Below are 14,854 nucleotides of genomic sequence, written 5' to 3' on the forward strand. Positions count from 1 at the left end.
CTAAGACTTAGGATTCTGTGGATTAGGTCCCCTATGTTCAAAGCTTCATATTCAGTCCACAATCTCCAACTATTGTTCTGTTCTTACTGTGAGGGAGAACATTTTTCTCTTTCCATACACAATCTTGCCAACATTACCAAACAATCAGGAATCTCATTCTGAAGTTGGTTGTTGAGAGCTCTCACAGTGTCTCTTCTTATGAAATGTTAGTGGCTCACAAAAGACATAGTTTGGCCAAAAATTGGCCATCAACATAATACATTACTTGATTACTTGCTTTCATTTTGACAAATGTTTATCCTTCCTGAAGTATGTTCATAAATTCCAGCATCTATAGCACAGTTAGAAATCAGAGTGATCTAGAGACCTGCCAAAGAGCCATCGTGAGCAGTCTATCAAATTTTGGCTCCTGGGATTCTACCATCTGTCAAGTTCATAAGATATTATAGCTCATTGTTGTCAACATACATAATATCACAGGCCCATCTCTTGACCAAAATCTGATATTATTCTCACCCATGAGATTTCTCACTCCATTCTAATGTTCCTATATGTGTTCTATTTTTCATATAAAACTTACTTCACCTCATACAATACTCTATCTCCTTGCTAAATCAATATAAATTAGTCCCCTGTATTGAAGACTCAGCAAATATCTCTTCCTCAAGTACCAAGATTTCTCAATGACCTGAGGAGATGGACACTGTTACCTTGGTGGTGGATGTGACGAAGTCATATCTATTTATTTTAGTTGCAGCGAAATTGTACACAAAAACCAAAACATGCACATTATTCCAAACCAACATTACATCCATAAAAATAAATGATTGAAATGAGCAGCCTACAGTCAATGTTGAATATCTGACAAAGCCAGTGTATTTCTCTAGTTGGTCCTAATTGTAGGATGATCACAGCTAAAAAAAAAAAAAAAAAAAAACTTAGTTGTGTGAGTAAAAATGGAAGGTAGGAACTCTCTGTCATCGCTGATAATAATAATAACCATAAAAGTAACAGTGACCAGTGAAATATAATAGAGAGCCCAAAAAGCCCAGAAACAAGTCACCTCACCCACAGACACCTAATTCTTAACCAGGAGTCCCAGTCAGTGAACTCTGGAGGTGGGAACTGTGTGCAGCTGTACCCCTCTTACCCTAAAATCTTGTCAATCATTAGTAAGTCAATAAAAAAGAAATACAAGAGGCGGAGCCAAGATGGTGGACTGAGAAGTAGCTTCTGGTCTGAGTTCTGACAACTGCTGGAAAAAGTAGGATTTTTTTGCCTTCAGCAGGACAGTGAATTCGGGGTCCTAGCTGTGACACCAAGGGGGTGAATATAGCCCAGTTTGGATCAGGATACATACTCAATGGACAGAAGCTGAAAACATTCCCCCTCAGATCAGGGACTAGACAGGGCTGTCCACTGTCACCATTACTCTTCAACATAGTGTTGGACGTTCTTGCCATAGCAATCAGGCAAGAGAGAGGAATCAAAGGAATACAGGTTGGAAGGGAAGAAGTCAAGCTCTCACTATTTGCAGATGATATGATAGTATACATAGAAAAACCTAAAGAATCCAGCAGAAAACTACTGAAAGTTATTAGGCAATATAGCAAGGTGTCAGGCTACAAAATCAGTGTACAAAAATCAGTGGCATTTCTTTATGCAAACACTAAATCTGAAGAAGATATCCATAAATCACCCATTCACTGTTGCAGCAAAATCAATAAGATACCTAGGAGTAAATCTAACCAAAGAAGTGAAAGACTTATATGCTGAAAACTATGAGTCACTATTCAAGGAAATAGAAACTGATACCAAGAAATGGAAAGACATCCCATGCTCATGGATTGGAAGAATAAATATCATCAAGATGAATATTCTCCCCAGAGCCATATACAAATTTAATGCGATATCCATCAAAGTTCCACCAAACTTCTTTAAGAGAATAGAACAAAAACTACAATCATTTATCTGGAACCAGAAACACCTAGAATTGCTAAAACCATCTTGAGGAAAAGAAACAGAAATGGAGGCATCACACTCCCAGACCTCAAACTTTATTATAAAGCCATCATCATCAAAACAGCCTGGTACTGGAACAAAAATAGGCACACAGACCAGTGGAACAGAATTGAAAGCCCAGAACTAAACCCCCACACCTATGGACATCTAATCTTTGATAAGGGGGCCCAAAGTATTAAATGGAAGAAAGAGGCTCTCTTCAATAAATGGTGCTGGGAAAACTGGGTTGTAACATACAGAAGAATGAAACTGAAAAATTTTATCTCACCAGAAACAAAAGTCAACTCCAAATGGATTAAAGACCTGGATGTTAGACCAGAAACAATCAAGCACTTAGAGGAAAACATTGGTAAAACACTTTCCCACCTAAACCTCAAGGACATTTTTGACATAACAAACCCAACTGCAAGGAAGAGTAAAGCAGAAACAAACAAATGGGACTACATCAAATTGAAAAGCTTCTGCACAGCCAAAGAAACTATCACACACAAACAAAGAGACCCCTCACAGAATGGGAGAAGATCTTTACATGCCATGCATCAGACAAGAGACTAATCACCAAAATATACAGAGAACTCAGCAAACTTAGCACCAAAAAAGTAAATGACCCCATCCATAAATGGGCAGAGGATATGAACAGAACATTCACTCCAGAGGAGATCCAAAAGGCTAACAAACACATGAAAAACTGCTCCAGGTCGCTGATTGTCAGAGAAATGCAAATTAAGACAACACTGAGATACCACCTCACCCCCGTGAGAATGGCATACATCAAAAAGGACAGCAGCAACAAATGCTGGAGAGGTTGTGGGGACAGAGGAAGCCTTTTGCACTGCTGGTGGGAATGTAAATTGGTCCAGCCTCTGTGGAGAGCAGTCTGGAGAACTCTCACAAGGCTAGACGTGGACCTTCCATATGACCCAGTAATTCCTCTTCTGGGGATCTACCCCAAGGATTCCATAACACCCAACCAAAAAGATGTGTGTATTCCTATGTTCATAGCAGCACAATTCATAATAGCTAAAACCTGAAAGCAACCCAGGTGCCCAACAACAGATGAGTGGCTGAGAAAGCTGTGGTATATATACACAATGGAATACTATGCAGCTATCAAGAACAATGAACCCACCTTCTCTGACCCATCTTGGACAGAGCTAGAAGGAATTATGTTAAGTGAGCTAAGTCAGAAAGATAAAGATGAGTATGGAATGATCTCAACAGAAGTTGAGAAAGATCAGAAATGGAAACTAAAGGCAAATTGAAAGTAGGGCATCAAAGTAGAAAACACAGTTACCAAATAATGTGATGATAACAGTAACTACCCATTGTCTTCTCAAACCCTAAGACAGCAGGAACCTCACATCTCCACTATAGAGCCTAAACTTCCCCCAGTCCTGGTACCCTATGGTAGGGCCCACTTTCCCATATGCTTCTCCCAATTCTTATCAAATAATATTGTATCCGCTGATCGCAACCTAATCAACACAAAGAGTGCCACCCCAGCATGCTTCACTTCAGACTGTGTCCAGAGACTTCAGGTGTGGAATGAGAACCCTTCAGCTTCATCACTCGGGTGAGACCTTTCCTTTCATAGTATTCTCTAATTCCATCCCAGGTGGTTCACTTCCTAACAAAGTCCCAAAACCTAGAGACCAGGTTCCAGGAGATAGAGCATATGTTCACAGGTATCCATAAACTAGGGCAAATATATACCTGAAAGCAGTAGTACACTAGAGTTTGCAGTGAGCACCCCCCCCCCAACACTTCATCTCCACTATTCTAACCTTTGGGTCCATGATTCTTCAACAATTTGTTTGGCTTTGTATGTTAACTCTCTTTTCAGCCACCAGGTTCCAGATGCCATCAGAATGCCGGCCAGGCTTCCCTGGACTGAAGACCCCACCAATGTGTCCTGGAGCTCAGCTTCCCCAGAGACCCACCCTACTAGGGAAAGAGAGAGGCAGACTGGGAGTATGGACCGACCAGTCAACACCCATGTTCAGCGGGGAAGCAATTACAGAAGCCAGACCTTCCACCTTCTGCAACCCACAATGACCCTGGGTCCATGTTCCCAGAGGGATGGAGAATGGGAAAGCTATTGGGGAGAGGATGGGATATGGAGAATGGGTGGCGGGAATTGATGGGAGTTGTACCCCCCCATCCTATGATTTTGTTTATGTATTTTTTATTAAATAAATAAATAAATTACAAAAAAGAAATCCATGTATTTTATAGACAAATGGAGGTATTCAATATTCATAATATATTTGCCGAGTAGGAAAATGTCAAGAGAAAAACATACATTTCCAACAGAGAAGACAGGAATGATGAAGTGAATCATAAAAAGTCATAAGGAGGCACCATGACCCAAGATAAGAAAACCTCATCAATGAATAAAACTATCTAGTCTTGCCTTCACATTCTTATAGGATTACAGCAATGCATGAGTTTGAGTCTGAGCCTTGGAAAATTCACTTATCTTTCTTTCCTTGCCCAAAGTCTTCTCAGAGCACTCTTGATGTCTTTGTTTCTGAGGCTGTAGATGAAGGGGTTCAGCATGGGGGTGACCACGGTGTACAGCACTGAGGCTACAGCATTTAACTTAGAGCTATGGGCACTGATAGAACTAAGATACACTCCTATGCTTGTACAATAAAATAAGAAGACAACCAAGAGGTGAGAGGCACAGGTAGAAAAGGCTTTGGACTTCCCCTGAGCTGAGGAAATTCTCAATATGGAAGACACAATCTTAGAGTAAGAGTAGAGGATCCCAGACAGTGGGCCACCACCCAGCAACACAGCAGACAAAATCATTAGCAGGTCATTGAGAGAAGTGTCAGAGGAAGCAAGTTGAACCACCTGTTTGAGTTCACAGAAAAAGTGAGGGATTTCCAAGACTCCATCAAAGGACAATCTCAGAATCATTAAACTTTCATACAAGGAATGAAGGCCACTTAGGATCCAGGACGCCAGAACCAGCAGCCCACAGAGCTGGGAATTCATGATGACCATGTAGTGCAGGGGGTGACAGATGGCCACATAGCGGTCATAGGCCATCACGGCCAGGAGGAAGTCATCTAAAGTTGCAAAGAGCACAAAAAAGTACACCTGTGTGATGCAGCCCACATAGGTGATGGCTTTGCTCTGTGTCCAGATGTCGTGCAGCATCTTGGGGATGGTGGTAGTGGTGAAGCAGATATCCACCAAGGACAGGTTGGAGAGGAAGAAGTACATGGGGCTGTGGAGATGGGAGTCTGAGCTGACAGCCAGGATGAGGAGCAAATTTCCCCACACAGTGAGCAGGTACATGGAGAGGAAGAGCCCAAAGATAAGGGGCTGCAGCTCAGGGTCCTCTGACAAACCCAGAAGGAGAAATTCTGTGATTTCTGTTACATTCCACGGTTGCATGGGTTGAATGTTTCTATAAAAAACAAGAATATTTTGTTCTTATTTTTCACAATAATAGATCATCTGTGTGTGTGTGAGAGAGAGAGAAAGTGAGAGAGAGAGAGAGAGAGAGAGAGAGAGAGAGAGAGATTTGTAAGATAAATAGTTTGAGGAGAGTCTTTGGTTGTGTGACTGTACTAGATGTGTTAGAACATTGATAGTGGCTACAGTGAGTCCATAATTACAACAGATTTGGAGCTGTATGCCTATAATTCTATTGTGTTTATGTCGACTATAATGATATAAACAATCCAGCAACAGCATGAACTATCATTTACAACTTAAGAATGAATACAGGGATAAGGATATATCAAATCATGTGACCTTTTTATACAAGTTCATAAACTCAAGAACATGTCCAATGCTGTATTTATATGATTCTGGAAGATGATTGGGAATTTATACTTGCATGAGTTAGTTGAGCATATATTAATATTTCATATATTACCAGGTGATATCTCCATTTACTTGAAAGGCACAGATAGTGGAATAGTAACAGGCAAAAATGATTGTCTGGAAGAACCATCTTTTCCGTGTGTGTGTGTGTGTGTGTGTGTGTGTGTGTGTGTGTGTGTGTAGAGATTATATGTATCATTAATGATATTAAAATATATTAAATTCATGTTATCTATATATTATTCACAAGTACACACCCTCATACAGGAAGTGAGATTATTTGTATTTTTTAATGACCTCTTCTAACATAGAGTGTGATGTTCATATCTGATAAAGAGTCTTTGTATAGCATGTGTTCTGCTGTACCGAGATAACAAAATTTTAATATATTTTAGTAGAACTTTCATAATGATTTACAAATTTATAAGATAGTAGGGGTCAATTCCACACCACTTCCATCACCTCCACCTCCACCAACTGTAATCGCCATAGTTCTCCCATGCTCATAGTTTTGGCTTGACTATGTTTGTGTGTATATATATATTTTTTTCTTTCTTCAATTTCAGGTGATTTAATACTTAATATTTCTCTATATTCCATTTATGAGTGAAATAATCCCATAGTTGCCCTTCTTCCTTCTCTCTAGATCAGAGAAACTTCACCTGACTTCCTCTGGTGTTATCAAGATACCATTTTCAGTAATTTCCTATTGAGAAATCTGGGCCTTTGTCATCTAGAGAAAAACTCTCCAATATTCTTCATCCTAAAAATACACAAGATGGGCTGGAGAGACAGCATCCTGATTCTACAAAAGGACTTTCAGACCTGAGGCTCTGAGGTCCCAAGTTCAGTTCCTTACATGATCATTAGCCAGAGCTGAGAAGGGATCTGGGGAAAAAAGAAAGAGAGAAAGAAAAAAGAAAGAAAGAAAGGGGGAGAGAGAGAGAGAGAGAGGGAAATGAAATAAGGAAGGAAGGAAGGAAGGAAGGGAAAAGGAAGGAAGGAAGGAAGGGAAAAGGAAGGAAGGAAGGAAGGAAGGAAGGAAGGAAGGAAGGAAGGAAGGAAGGAAGAAAAAAGGAAGGAAAGAAGAAAGGAAGAGAGAAAGAAAGAGAGAAAGAAAGAAAGAAAGAAAGAGAAAAGGGAGGAAAGAAGAAAAAAGAAAGAAAGAGCAAGAGAAAGAAAGAGAGAGAAAGGAAGGAAGGAAGAAAGGAAAGAAAGAAAGAAAGAAAGAAAGAAAGAAAGAAAGAAAGAAAGGAGGAAGAAATGAAGGAAGGAAGGAAGGAAGGTCATGAGTTATGACCTCACTTCACTATATTTTTTCACAATATAGATGATTTCTTCATTAATTATAAGGACATTTGGGAATTATAATCTAGATTGACTAGAAGAATTTTTTCAACTATTTTAAATTTTTGTTCACTTAATTATTTGGGATAGGGATGGGGAAAACTTGAGAGAGAAAGAGAAAGTAGGGAGGGAGAGAGAAACAGAGAGAACTCTGGCTCTGCTCACTGCTCATAAAGTTCTCCCACCCCCTGTGCAAGAGAGGGACTGAGAACTTGAACCCAAGACATTGCACATTATAACATGTGTGCTCAACCAGGTGTGCCACTGCCCAGCTTAATTTACTACAAGTATTTCCAATCCCTTTTCTCCTTCTCATGGAGTTTATATTAATGTCAACGAAGTCTCAACTTTGCCCCCTGTGTGACTTCTTCAATGATTCCCTCTCTTTGTGTCATCATGAAAATGCCTTAAGTAATTTGCAATGACCTCTAGTGTCTGGGCCAGGATGGATGGACTCTTGGTAAATTCGGGTAAATATTGGTGCTTTGTTCCTCTCTGTCCTTCCCTAGACAGATTCTCCTTGACACTGGGACTCACCTGGGTGGGATTTCTGAGTGGAAGTTCTCCAAGTGGAATTTTGCTCTTTGCATAACTGATGCAAAAACTGAAGTCCAGACAAGAAAGCATGAAGCCAAGAGCCACAGGAATCTTCATCAGAATTAGGCCTCCAAAAGTCAACACCAGTTCCTTTGAGGCCGGCATTGAACAAACCCAGAAAGTGAATGGAGAAACTAATAACATATATTTATGTCTCCTCACTAAGCCTATTGTCCTGTCTGCCAGTTTGATCTGTAATTACATCATTTCCCTGGGGTACATGGATTTGGACAGAGTTGAAAACTTTTCTACTAAATCTGATTTCCTCAGAGAGCAGTTCAAAAGCCAGGTGAATCTGTTTCACTAAGAGGCCCCACTGAACAATGTTGTCATCTAGAGATCTCAGCTCCAAGCATGTTGTCCCAAGGACAAGTTTCAGCTGAGTCGAAAGTTTATGTCTGAGGATTCTGTGAAGTAGTTCCCTGTGTTCAAAGTTTTGTATGCAGTGTACAGTCTCCAGAAAAAAACGGCTCTTTCTGCTCTACAAGGCAGAAAACGGTGCTCATTTGACACAAAAGCTGGAGAACTAAAGATGTTGCTGTGTCTCTTGTTACAAACTGTTAATGATTCGTAAAAGATAAGAGTTTGAGACTTTTATGTTATCAAATCAAATGGAGTACACTCGGGGGATTATATGATTTGATTTTTGACAAATGCCCACTCTACCTGATTCATAAACTTCAGCCACCACTGCAGAAGTAGATGTCAGAGTGATCATGTGACCTGTCAGAGGTAGGACACATACCCATGGGATGTTTTTGGCTACTGGGATTCTATCAAGTGCATAAGACAATGTAGTTCATTATAATCATCACTCACCTGAACCCATGTTCAGCTTATCAGCTGGTATCATTTGATCGAAATCAGTCATTTTTCTTTTTCTTTTTTTTCCTTTTTCTTTTTGCCTCCAGGGTTATTGCTGCAGCTCAGTGCCAGCACTATGAATCCATTTCTCCTGGCAGCCATTTTTTCCATTTTTATTGGATCAAACAGAGAGAAATTGGTAAGAGCAGGGGACATAGGAAGAGAGAAAGATAGACACCTGCATATTTGCTTCGCCACTTGTAAATTGACCTCCCTGCAGGTCAGAAGCCAGAAGAAAATCAGTCATTTTTCCACCCCTTATGAAAGGGCATTTCATTTTCATGTTTCTGTGTGTGTGTCTTTTTCACTTTTCAGTTATTGTTTATAAACCCCACAATATTCATTCTCCCTGTTTAATACAACTAGGCCTTCTGTTTTCAAAGTTCACAAAGGTCTCTGCAAATTACAGGATCTCCCAGTGACCCATAAGGAGTGGATACCGCTACCTCGGTGGTGGGTGTAATGTTGAAAAACCTTTTTTGAGTTGTGTAAAGTTTACATTAAAAATGCACATCTGGTAAACTGTTACCTAAATACAAAAGAAACAATGAAAAAGACTGGAATGAGAGTTTTACAGGTAAAGATTGAATGTGTGATATAATTCAAGGCTAGTTTTTCATTATTTAATGCTAAATGTACAATGAGCACAATTAGGAATCTTTATACTTTTCTTTGATTGCCACTGTGGTTATTGCTGAGGCTTGAGCCTGCATGAGGAATTCACTACTCACAGTGTCCATTTTTTTTACTTTTTATTTGTTTAGCTTTATTTATTTATTCACTGGAAAGAGAAATCCAGAAATTCAGAGGAAAGGGGTGGAGATAGGGAGAGAGAAAGAGAGAGAGAGAGAGAGAGAGAGAGAGAGAAAGATCTACAACACTGCTTCATCATTTGAAAAGTGTTCCCCCTGCAGATGGGAACCTAGGGTTAAAACCCAGATCCTTGCACATTGTAACATGTGTTCTCAACCAGGTGTACCACCACCCAGTTCCCGTGTCCATTTATTTTTAATTTATTTACTGGGGTTTACAGTCGACAGTAAAATGCAATAGTTTGTACATGCATAATAATATTTCTCAATTTTCCACATAACAATTCAACCCCCACTAGTTTCTCCTGTGCCATCATGTTCCAGGACCTGAACCCTCACCGCCCACCCCAGAGTCTTTGACACCAACTCCAGTCCAAGTTCTGATTAGTGTTTTCCCTTCTGATCTTGTTTTTTCAACTTCTGTGTATGAGTGATATCATCCCATAGTCATCCTTCTATTCCTGACTTATCTCACTTCACATGATTCCTTCAAGCTCCATGCAAGATGAGGTGAAATACTCAACTGTCTATATCCTGCATATAAGCGAAACCATTGTGTAGTTGTGCTTTACTTCACCTCCTTAATTTCTTCACTAAACTTAATCTTCTCCAATTCTATCTACTTTAATCCAAAGGACACAATGTTATCTTATTTTTATTGCTGAATAACATATAAAGTTGAAGATGGGTGTGATGTGGAAATGCCTATTTTTGAGTCATGTGAAGTTTACATTTTTAAAAAATGCACATCTTTGGGCCAGGTGGTAGCATACCTGATTGAGTGCACGTTACAAAGCACAAGGACCCAGGTTCAAGCCCCTGTTCCCCACCTGTGTTGGAGAGTGGGCCCACTGTCTGAGAAGTCCAGGCTGTTGTTTCCATGAGGTCCAAGTGGGTTGACCCCAAGCTCTCCCCTCTCTGGGTTGAGACAACAGAAGGTTCTCCTGACCTCATGAACTAATGATAGATGGCTTCTCCAAATGGGGGATACCTTTCTACGTATGTCCCCCCCCTCTCCCCTTAAAACACATTGTACATTGTTTATGGCCAAACTTGAAAACCACCACAAATATCCTGTTACTCAACTGCCCCCCCCCTTCATCCCCCTCCTCTGAAGTGCCTGTGATTTACCTCCAGGGAAAATTGCATTGTGAGCTTGTGATCAAATCTTGTGTGGTAACTCTTCACTTGTGATCAAATAGTTTGCAAGTCAAAATGTGACTATGCATTGTGTTGCTTTGTGTTTGGGTTAATGATTACCTCAACCTTTTCCCTGTGCAGTGGGTATATCTGCTTGCTTTCTCTCTCAATAAATGGGTCACCCACTTCTCTGAGGCCTCTCCCAGAGAAAGATGGGTCTGGTGTGATTCTTGCCTCTGCATGCACGTCATCCCTGACACTCGGAGCCACCCCAGGACTCCCAGGAGTCTGCTCTGACTTCTGTCACCCAACAGCCAGGGAGGCAGGGGACCCAAAATGACAGCCTGCACACCTGCAGGGAGAAAGCTTCATGAGCAGTGAAATAGTGCTCTGTTAAAAATAAATAAATAGGGAGTCGGGCTGTAGTGCAGCGGGTTGAGCGCAGGTGGCGCAAAGCACAAGGACCGGCATAAGGATCCCGGTTCGAACCCCGGCTCCCCACCTACAGGGGAGTCGCTTCACAGGCGGTGAAGCAGGTCTGCAGGTGTCTATCTTTCTCTCCTCTTCTCTGTCTTCCCCTCCTCTCTCCATTTCTCTCTGTCCTATCCAACAAGGACAACAACAATAATAACTACAACAATAAAACAACAAGGGCAACAAAAGGGAATAAATAAATAAAATAAATACTAAAAATAAATAAATAAATAAATAAATAATCACTATTCCCATGAGCCTGAAGACCAGGATCAGAGAAGACTGGAGTTTTGGCCACTGTAGTTCACTATAGTCACCATTCTCCTGAACACATGTTCAGTTGATCAGCTGGTATCATTTGACCAAAATCAGCCATTTTTCTTTTTCTTTTCTTTTTTTTTTTCTTTTTATTTTATTTTATTTTATTTGGGGGGGTGTCCATAGTTATCACTGGAGCTCAGTGCGTGCACCATCAGTACACTGCTCCTGGAGGCAATTTTATTTTTCCATTTGTTGTTGTTGGACAGGACAGAGAGAAATCGAGAGAAGGAGAGAAGACAGAGAGAGGGAGAGAAAGACACCTGCAGACCTGCTTCACCACTTGTGAGGCAACCACCCCACCCCCCATAGGTGGGGAGGCGGGGGCTCGAACCTCTCCCTGTTCTTCAGATTATGTACGGTTAACTCACTGTGCCACCTCCCGGCCCCCACCCCACCCCCCAGTATTATTTCAGGGCTTGGTGATGGCTCTATGAATTCACTGACCCTAGCGGCTAGCTTTTCCCCTATTTTTGCTAATTTGTATTAGATAGGATAGAGGGAAATTGAGAGCTAAAAGGAGGGAAAGAGAGGGAAAGAGAGACACCTGCATCCCTGCTTTACTGCTGGTGACAGGTACCCCCTGCAGGGTACATGCAGAACCCAAGTACTAGAGTTGGGTGGTATGTGCACTTCACTGTGTGTGCCCGCCCACCTCCATCCTCACCAAGGCCTCACCCCAGCCTCAGTTTCTACGTCTATAACTTGAAACTTTCACCCTATACTGGGTCAGCACTAAAGAGCATTTGCAGCTTGTAGTTAATCCTTTCTGGTTCACCTTTTCAAAAAACCAAAGCACCAATGTCATAAGAAGATCAATTTCTCTGTAGAATTTAATGCATTTTGGCAATAAATGGACATATAAAAATTCTGATCCAACAGTCAGAATACAATCTGAGGAACAAAGAGGCAAGTTCAAAAACAAACTCCAAAAGTGAATATAGGAAGTTTAATGAAGTAAATTGCAAAAAAGAAGGAGAAGAAGAAGAAGGAGTAGGAGGAGGAGGAGAAGGAGGAGGAAAGAGGAAGGAAGGAAAAAGAGAAAGAAAGAAAGAAAGAAAGAAAGAAAGAAAGAAAGAAAGAAAGAAAGGAGAAAGAAAGGAGAAAACGAAGAAAAGAAGGAAGGAAGGAAGGAAGGAAGGAAGGAAGGAAGGAAGGGAGGGAGGAAGGAAGGGAGGGAGGGAGGAAGGAAGGAAGGAAGGAAGGAAGGAAGGAAGGAAGGAAGGAAATATTGTATTGTTTGGGAACTTTGAAATCCAATCCAAGTAAACTCCAGGAATAATAAATGGACAAATTATACATTTACATTATTATAAACACTATTATTGCAAAGGGTGATTCTCAGGATTGGAGTCCTGAATCAGAATTTCATATCTAGAAAAAAAATGCTCTTCCATTTTTTCCTTCTGAAAACTTTTTTCAGCGCCCCCTTGATGTCTTTGTTCCTGAGGCTGTAGATAAAGGGGTTCAGCATGGGGGTGACCACGGTGTACAGCACTGAGACTGGAGCACTTGAGTGTGAGCTGTGGGTTCCAGCAGAGCTCAGATAGACTCCCACAGCTGAACAATAAAATAAGAAGACAGCAGAGAGGTGAGAGGCACAGGTGGAAAAGGCTTTGGACTTCCCCTGAGCTGAGGAAATTCTCAATATGGAAGAGATAATCTTAGAGTAAGAGTAGAGGATCCCAGACAGCGGGCCACCACTCAGCAACACAGCAGACAAAATCATTAGCCAGTCATTGAGAGAAGTGTCAGAAGAGGCAAGTTGAACCACCTGTTTGAGTTCACAGAAAAAGTGAGGGATTTCCAAGACTCCATCAAAGGACAATCTCAGAATCATTAAACTTTCATACAAGGAATGAAGGCCACTTAGGATCCAGGACGCCAGAACCAGCAGCCCACAGAGCTGGGAATTCATGATGACCGTGTAGTGCAGGGGGTGACAGATGGCCACATAGCGGTCATAGGCCATCACAGTCAGGAGACAGTCATCTAAAGTTGCAAAGAGCACAAAAAAGTACACCTGTGAGATGCAGCCCGCATAGGTGATGGCTTTGCTCTGTGTCCAGATGCCGTGAAGCATCTTGGGGATGGTGGTGGAGGTGAAAACAATGTCCACCAAGGACAGGTTGGAGAGGAAGAAGTACATGGGGGTGTGGAGGTGGGAGTCTGAGCCGACAGCCAGAATAAGAAGCAGGTTCCCCCACACAGTGAGCAGGTACATGGAGAGGAAGAGCCCAAAAAGAAGGGGCTGCAGCTCGGGGTCTTCTGACAAGCCCAGCAGGAGAAAGTCTACAATTTCCGTAAGGTTCTTTGATCCCATTTGTTGAAGAGAACTTTAAGACATGAGAAACATGGCATGTTTTGTGTTGACGCCAGCAGGACTTACACCCCGGGCTTGAAGGATAACATTCAGAGTTAGGAAATGACTTTCATATTCGTGTGTTAGTATTAGTCTCCTTTAAGAAATTTCAACAAGCTGTTGGCTCCTATGGCCACATGGTCTATGTCTTTCCCCAAAGATCCTTCACTCTACCACTTCTATCTGAAATCTTACTACTGCTCCAGAAATATTCAAACAGTGTTGACCCATTTGTCAAGAACTGGCAGATAGATTCTGTGAGCAACAGAGGAAACTCTCACTCATGTAAAAAAAGACAGTGAGGAGTCAGGCGGTAGCAGGTTAAGCGCAGGTGACACAATGCATGAGGACAGGTGTAAGCATCCAGGTTCGAGGCCCTGGCTCCCCACCTGCATGGAGTCACTTCACAGGTGGTGAAGCAGGTCTGCAGGTGTCTGTCTTTCTCTTCTCCTCTCTGTCTTACCCTCCTCTCTCCATTTCTCTCTGTCCTATCCAACAATGACATCAATAACAACAATGATAACTACAATAATAAAACAACAAGGGCAACAAAATGGAATAAATAAATAAATATTTAAAGAAAAAGAGAGAGACAGTACAGGGTCCCAGCAATAACTCTGGAGGCAAAAAAAAAATTCTAGTGCATTTTTTTGGAACAAAATGGATATACAGGATATTATGCTTATTGAAATGAGTAAAGAGGTCTAAGACTACATACTACTTGATGGTCTAGCTCTGATGTGGAATATATTGGGTTGTCAGAAAGGTCATGACACATTTTTGCATAGACAAAAAAAAGAAGGGGGCCAAGCGGTGGTGCACCTGGTTAAGCATCCTTAGTACTAGTCACAAGGATCTGGCTCCCCACCTGCAGGGGGGATGCTTCCCAAGTGGTGAAGCAGGTCTGCAGGTGTCTATCTTCCCCTCTCTCCTTTCAATTTCTTTGTCCTATCCAATAAAAATGGGGAAAAAATGAAAAAAAAATGAGTGGAAAAATGAGTCCTAGGGCTGGGGAAAATGAGGGTTTTATAGAGAATGGGGAAGTTTCTGTGCTGTTTTAGAGTTCTGTGTTTTA

General features: G+C 41.4%; 3 protein-coding genes across 3 annotated transcripts in view; 1 reads left to right on the plus strand and 2 right to left on the minus strand.

The window, feature by feature from the left end:
- Positions 1-14,854, plus strand: part of LOC132535528 (zinc finger protein 678-like) — a 307,284-nt gene that overhangs the window by 132,018 nt on the left and 160,412 nt on the right. The window lies entirely within an intron of this gene.
- LOC103116143 (olfactory receptor 7A10-like) lies at positions 4,498-5,430 on the minus strand. Its single transcript, XM_007526006.1, has one exon. It carries the CDS (start codon positions 5,428-5,430, stop codon positions 4,498-4,500), a length of 933 nt encoding a protein of 310 aa, XP_007526068.1.
- On the minus strand, positions 12,778-13,740 carry LOC103116144 (olfactory receptor 7A17-like). Its single transcript, XM_007526007.1, has one exon. The coding sequence runs from the start codon at positions 13,738-13,740 to the stop codon at positions 12,778-12,780; it is 963 nt and encodes a 320-aa protein (XP_007526069.1).

Source organism: Erinaceus europaeus, chromosome 23 (genome assembly GCF_950295315.1).
Source record: "Erinaceus europaeus chromosome 23, mEriEur2.1, whole genome shotgun sequence".
Lineage (NCBI taxonomy): Eukaryota > Metazoa > Chordata > Mammalia > Eulipotyphla > Erinaceidae > Erinaceus > Erinaceus europaeus.

Bases quoted from the DNA above. Each gene is read 5' to 3' on its own strand.
- LOC103116143 (XM_007526006.1), bottom strand. From the start codon at position 5,430: ATGCAACCGTGGAATGTAACAGAAATCACAGAATTTCTCCTTCTGGGT.
- LOC103116144 (XM_007526007.1), bottom strand. From the start codon at position 13,740: ATGGGATCAAAGAACCTTACGGAAATTGTAGACTTTCTCCTGCTGGGC.